Here is a 5,571-nt window from a genome sequence, read left to right as displayed (position 1 = left end):
AGGAATGAAAAACACATCTTCTTAGGGCACAATGATTAGTCCAAAGCCTATAGAGTCTATAATCTAGTCACCAAGATATTGGTGGTGCACAAACATGTAGAATTATTAGAGAACAAATTTTGGAGTTACTAAAAAAATGAAATAATGGAAAGCAGTAATCTATGTCTCTAAATAGATGAATAACAGATAAATATGTTAAAATTTTAAAACAACAAGTATCTTCACAATGAAAATTAATTTTAATTGGAAATTTATAAATTAACAACTATACTATTTACTAAAGATTAATTAGATTTAAAGGAAAAAAAATATTTTTCATAACTTGCATCCAAACCAAATACTCACATACTTGTAATTTTCGTTAAAAAAGCATTTTTTTTGGTTCATTCATTAAAAAACGAATATAATTAACAACCTAGCCAAACACTTAGACATACATGCTAAAAATTTAGCTCTCTCATTTAGACAAATATTTTTATTTTGAACGTTCTTACACATTTCTATGAGGGGAGTTGGATTGGAATCCATGTTGAGCTATTATATTATAAATTTAATTTTGAAGTTTAAATATTTATAAAATTTTATTGAAAAAATAATTTTACTTTCCATTACACATTTGTATGAGGGGCGTTGGATTGGAATCTGTGTTGAGCTATTATATTATACATTTAAATTTAAATTTGAAGTTTAAATATTTATAAAATTTTATTGAAAAAATAATTTTACTCAATTATATATATGTATATGAGAGTGTGAATAAAAGATGTTTAAAAACTGAAGACAAAATATAATATGAAGAAGTCTAAAAGAGGGAAAAAAAAGAGGAGGTAGAAAACATGATTGTTTTAAGAATGAACATTAAATTGATTATAGGAAGAAAATGATACAATAGTTATCAAAATTCAATTATAGTCAAACACTTGAAGAAATAAAGAACAATATTGTCTAAGAAAAATAAGATGATGATCCTCAACAAATAAATTTAGATGAGAAGGAGACAAAACACATAAGAAGGAAACTAGGACAACTGCTCACTAAAATAGAACTATCAAAGAGTAAAAAAAAGGGTTTTGAATAAAATGTAGCTAAAATTAATAATTTATAAAAGTTATACCGTGAAAATTTTTAAATTTGTTTGAAAGATAGAATATTTTAATTTGGACAATCTTAAGTGTAAGAAGAAAAAGCCACAATTTCCTGGGCAAAGGAAAGAAAACTGAAACAAAATGAGGAGCTGGTTAAAATTAGGGAGGAGCTGAAACAGATGGAAAGTGTGGAGATTGATGGATACTCATCTCAGGCCTCAAAAGACAGAATTCTTATTTTGGAGAAGCAGCAAAATAAAATCCTCTTGGATAAGGAAGAAGAATGGAGAATCAAGAGTAGGGCAATTTGGTTAAAATCTGGGGATGAGAACACCAGGTTTTTCCACAACTTTGCAAAAGGTAGGAAAGCTGCAAATACTATTTAGCACCTTAAAGATGAAGAAGGGAGGGAATTCAGTTCCTTTACAGAGCTTTCCGGGTTAGGGAAAAGTCACTTCCAGAATATTTTTACAGACTCTGGGGAGGCTACTATTGCAGAAGTCTTTAGAACTGTGCAAAGCTTCCCTAGATTCATTGAGGAAGATGAAGCAGAAGATTTATCAATCCCGGTTTCAAAGGAGGAGGTTGAAGCTGCTATGAAAACCATGGGCAAGGATAAGAGTCCTGGCCCAGATGGCTGGACTATAGAACTGTTTCTCCATTTTTATGACCAACTAGGATCCGAAATTACTGAAGTAGTTGAGGAGTCTCGACAGAAAGGAGAAGTTTATAGACCTTTCAACTCAACTTTTATAGCTCTTATTCCTAAAAAGGATGACCCGGAAAGTTTTGAAGACTTCAGACCAATATCATTGTGTAATTGCATCTACAAGATTATAGCAAAGGTAATTGCCCTCAGACTAGCCCCATTCCTGGCACAAAATATATCAATGGAGCAATTTGGTTTCCTGGAAGGAAGACAAATCCATGAAGCTATTGGGGTAGCTCAGGAGGTCATTCATAGTGTCAGATTGAAGAAAAAGAAGGGGGCTGTTCTAAAAATTGATCTATCTAAAGCATATGATCGGATCAGTTGGCTCTATCTGCGAATGTTGCTAACTCAAGTGGGATTCAGCTATCCCTTTATTAGCTGGATCATGGGCTGCATCACAAATGTTAGCTTTGCAGTTCTGGTTAATGGTGCAGCTTCTTCTTTTTTCAACAGCCAGAGAGGACTCCGACAAGGCTGCCCATTATCCCCTCTTCTGTTTCTTCTTGTGGCTGAAGGGCTAAGTAGATTGATCCACAAAGCCAGAAGAGAAGATAAGGTAAAGGGTATTGAGGTAGCAATTAATCTTTTCATCACACACCTTCTTTTTGTAGATGACATATTGATTTTCACCAATGGTTCCTCTAATGAACTAAAGGAGCTAAAATGCATCCTTGACCTTTTTCTTAAAGCAACTGGTATGCAGATAAATTCAAGAAAATCCCATGCTTGTGTGGCGGATTTAGAAAGAAGAGAAAGGGATAGAATGGCTAATCTATTCCCTTTCCCCATTCAGCCACTGGACTCTCCCTTCAAATACTTGGGCTTTTGGTTAAAGCCAGCAGGTTACAAAAAAGAGGATTGGAATTGGCTTATCGCTAAGATTGAATCCAGAATCTCACATTGGAGCTTCAGATGGCTTTCCAGAGCTGGTAGGCTGACCCTTATTAAATCAGTTCTGATAGCCATTCCGGTTTATTGGGCTGCACTAACTTGGATCCCCAAAGGCGTAATGGAAAAAATCAGAAGAATTTGCTGCAGATTTTTATGGGCGGGATCAAAGGAGTCCTCTGTGCTACCCTGGGTAGCATGGGACAAAGTGGCCAGACCAAAAGAATGGGGAGGGTGGGGCATTAAAAGATTTCCTGATTTCTGCCTCTCATTAGCAGCGAAATCTGGATGGAGGCTGATAACTATGGAAAATTTATGGACACGGGTGGTGAAAAGAAAATACATCGATCCTATCCCTATGGAAGACTGGATTCGGAGTCGAAATAAGAAGACAAAAAATATATCTGCCATTTGGAAAGCCACGGTGGAAGCCTTTTCAGTGATCGAGCAAGGATTAGCTTGGAAAGTTGGAGATGGAAGAAAGGTAAGGATTGGCAGAGATCCATGGGTCGGATGCAACGAATCTTATGCCTTATCACCAGGGCTTCTCAGACACTTGGAAAGTAAAGGTATTTCAGCATTAAATCAGGTGGAGAAGGTTGGGCAGTCTACTATATGGGGCCAGGCTTGGAAGGATGATGTAGAATTGGGGTTAAATGTCAGATGGAAGTTTGAGTGGGAGGGTTTCATCAAAGAATTAAAACGTTCAAATGTCAGGATAAAAGATGAACCTGATTGTTTGATGTGGGCACAAAGCAAATCAGGGAATTTTTCCCCAAAAGATGGTTACCTTTTCTTAATGGGAAAGAAAGGTTGGGGGGTTCCGGATTGGTGGGCCAAAAACATCTGGAAACTCAAAAGTCCAGCTAAGGCCAGGCTTCTTCTTTGGTGCATCTTAAAAAGGAAGATCCCAACATGGGAAATCTTACAAGCTAGGTTCTTGGTTGGGCCTGGTAGATGCCCCCTTTGCAAGACTGAAGACGAAACCATTAGTCATCTTTTCATAAACTGTGCTGTTTCAAGAAAGGTATGGGAGGAGGCCACTGGTATGCTAAAGATACAAGCTCAGTGGGGGATTGAACCCTTGGAGACAGCCTGGAGGAGATGGTGGCATGCCTATCCGGAGGGAAACTTAAGAAATTTGCCTCTTATTTTCTGCTGGGGTATATGGCTTGCAAGAAACAAAAGTCTCTTCCAAGATAAGGACACCCCTCCTTCAGTCATTGCTATTAATATAGTTGCTATCTACTCTGCCTTACCGCCCCCTGAGGTTAAGAACCCAAAACCAAACCAAAATCAAATCAACATACAGGAAGGCATTCCTGGTGGTTTCTTTGATGGGGCTTCCCAAAACAACAGGGCGGGAGCTGGCCTGTGCATTCATATCAATCCGAATCACTCTATAAAAGCTTCTGTTGGACTGGGTACAGGCACAAATAATTATGCTGAATTATCTGCTCTGCGCTACCTCTTATGTTGGCTTCTTCACAGAAATATCAACACAATTCAGATATTTGGGGATTCACTAAATGTCATAAATTGGGTCACTGGGAAGGCAACCTGTCAAAATCAGATTTTGATGATTCTTGTTGAAGAAATTTCATTATTAAAGGCATCTTTTAATAGTTTCTCTATCTGCCATATTTACAGGGACAAGAATGAGGAAGCTGATCAGCTTTCTAAGGCTGGTCTTCAACAGGTTATGGGCAGCTGGACTGTAGCAGAGACCAGACAGGGTCAGACAGACATCTCACATCAGCCTCCTTTCTTACAGTCACTTTGATTGCTGTACATTTCCCTCTTTTTGACAGCAGCTTTCGCGGATTTATATGGTTTTTCTGTGTATATATTTATCAGTTTTTGTTACCCTTTCAGAAATTACAGGCATATAACCACAGCAAACAGATTTTTGATACATATTACAATTTTGGTTTCTTTCCGGATTATAAACTCCTAATTTCTTTTCATATTATGGGGTTGTTTTCTTTCTGCTGAAGGAGACCCCAGCTATTATGTTTCGGCTGTCATTAAGAGTGCTTTTTTGACTCCATTGGGAGGTAGATTGTGCAGGTACAAAACCAGTAGAAGCAGATCCAAAATGTTGAGCAGATCAGCAATTGTTGAGCCACCTGTTATGGCTTAAGACCATTATAGCTTGTAAAACTTTTTATAGTCAATTAATAAAAAGTTTTGATTTTTTTCCTTGGAAAAAAAAAAGTGTAAGAAGAAGAAGAGTAACCTTTTAAACTAAAGATATTAAAATAAAAATAGACAAAAGGGAAAAATGATATTGAAAAGGGAGAATCAAAAATATGAAATTGAAAGAATCATCTAATCTAGAATGGGAAGAAAACTAAGACATTGAAGAGAAGAAAATGATTATTATAATAATATAACAATATGTAAAATTGAAGCATTATTACGATGCATAATTACTAGGAATATTATGTATTATCGTTCTAATGAGATGAGACTAAAATAGAGGAATAGTAAAAAAAGTTATATCTATAACCAAGATCTTTTCTTTCTAGAAAAATAAAAATATCTTAATCTTAAAGTACATAATCATCCCTAAATTCATAAAAATATCTTAATCTTAAAGTACATAATCATCCCTAAATTCATGTTATCGTTAAGGTTCTTGTATTATAGGTTTTTCACCATTCCATTTCTTATGGAATTGTTTTAAAATATAGTTTCTTTGTTCCATTACAATTTTTTTACATATAAAGATGAGGACATATATGTTCTAAAAGACAATAAACATATTCAAACCATTATATTATGTATACTTTTTTTAATTATTATTCAAATTAGAATTTGGTTTTTATAAAAAATTTATCATGTGATAGGGATATAGTACATTATTTCATTTACTTCTAAGTC

General features: G+C 35.4%; 1 protein-coding gene across 1 annotated transcript; it reads left to right on the top strand.

Annotated features, from left to right (window-relative positions):
- The first annotated feature begins 1,264 nt into the window (after positions 1-1,264).
- Positions 1,265-4,468, top strand: LOC149192681 (uncharacterized). The gene is made up of 2 exons (XM_089407047.1): positions 1,265-1,445; positions 1,560-4,468. The coding sequence occupies exons 1-2, from the start codon at positions 1,265-1,267 to the stop codon at positions 4,466-4,468; spliced, it is 3,090 nt and encodes a 1,029-aa protein (XP_089263173.1).
- The last annotated feature ends 1,103 nt before the right edge of the window (positions 4,469-5,571 follow it).

The sequence above is a fragment of the Pinus tabuliformis genome, chromosome 2_2 (assembly GCF_031772625.1).
Source record: "Pinus tabuliformis cultivar Carrire ecotype Pingquan chromosome 2_2, CPIR1, whole genome shotgun sequence".
Taxonomy (NCBI): Eukaryota; Viridiplantae; Streptophyta; class Pinopsida; order Pinales; family Pinaceae; genus Pinus; species Pinus tabuliformis.
The sequence above is the reverse complement of the archived record's forward strand: the minus strand, read 5'-3'. Positions and strand labels throughout refer to the sequence as shown.

Bases quoted from the DNA above. Each gene is read 5' to 3' on its own strand.
- LOC149192681 (XM_089407047.1), top strand. From the start codon at position 1,265: ATGGAAAGTGTGGAGATTGATGGATACTCATCTCAGGCCTCAAAAGAC. The intron at 1,446-1,559 runs GTAGGAAAGCTG...ATATTTTTACAG, and splicing joins TTTCCACAACTTTGCAAAAG to ACTCTGGGGAGGCTACTATT.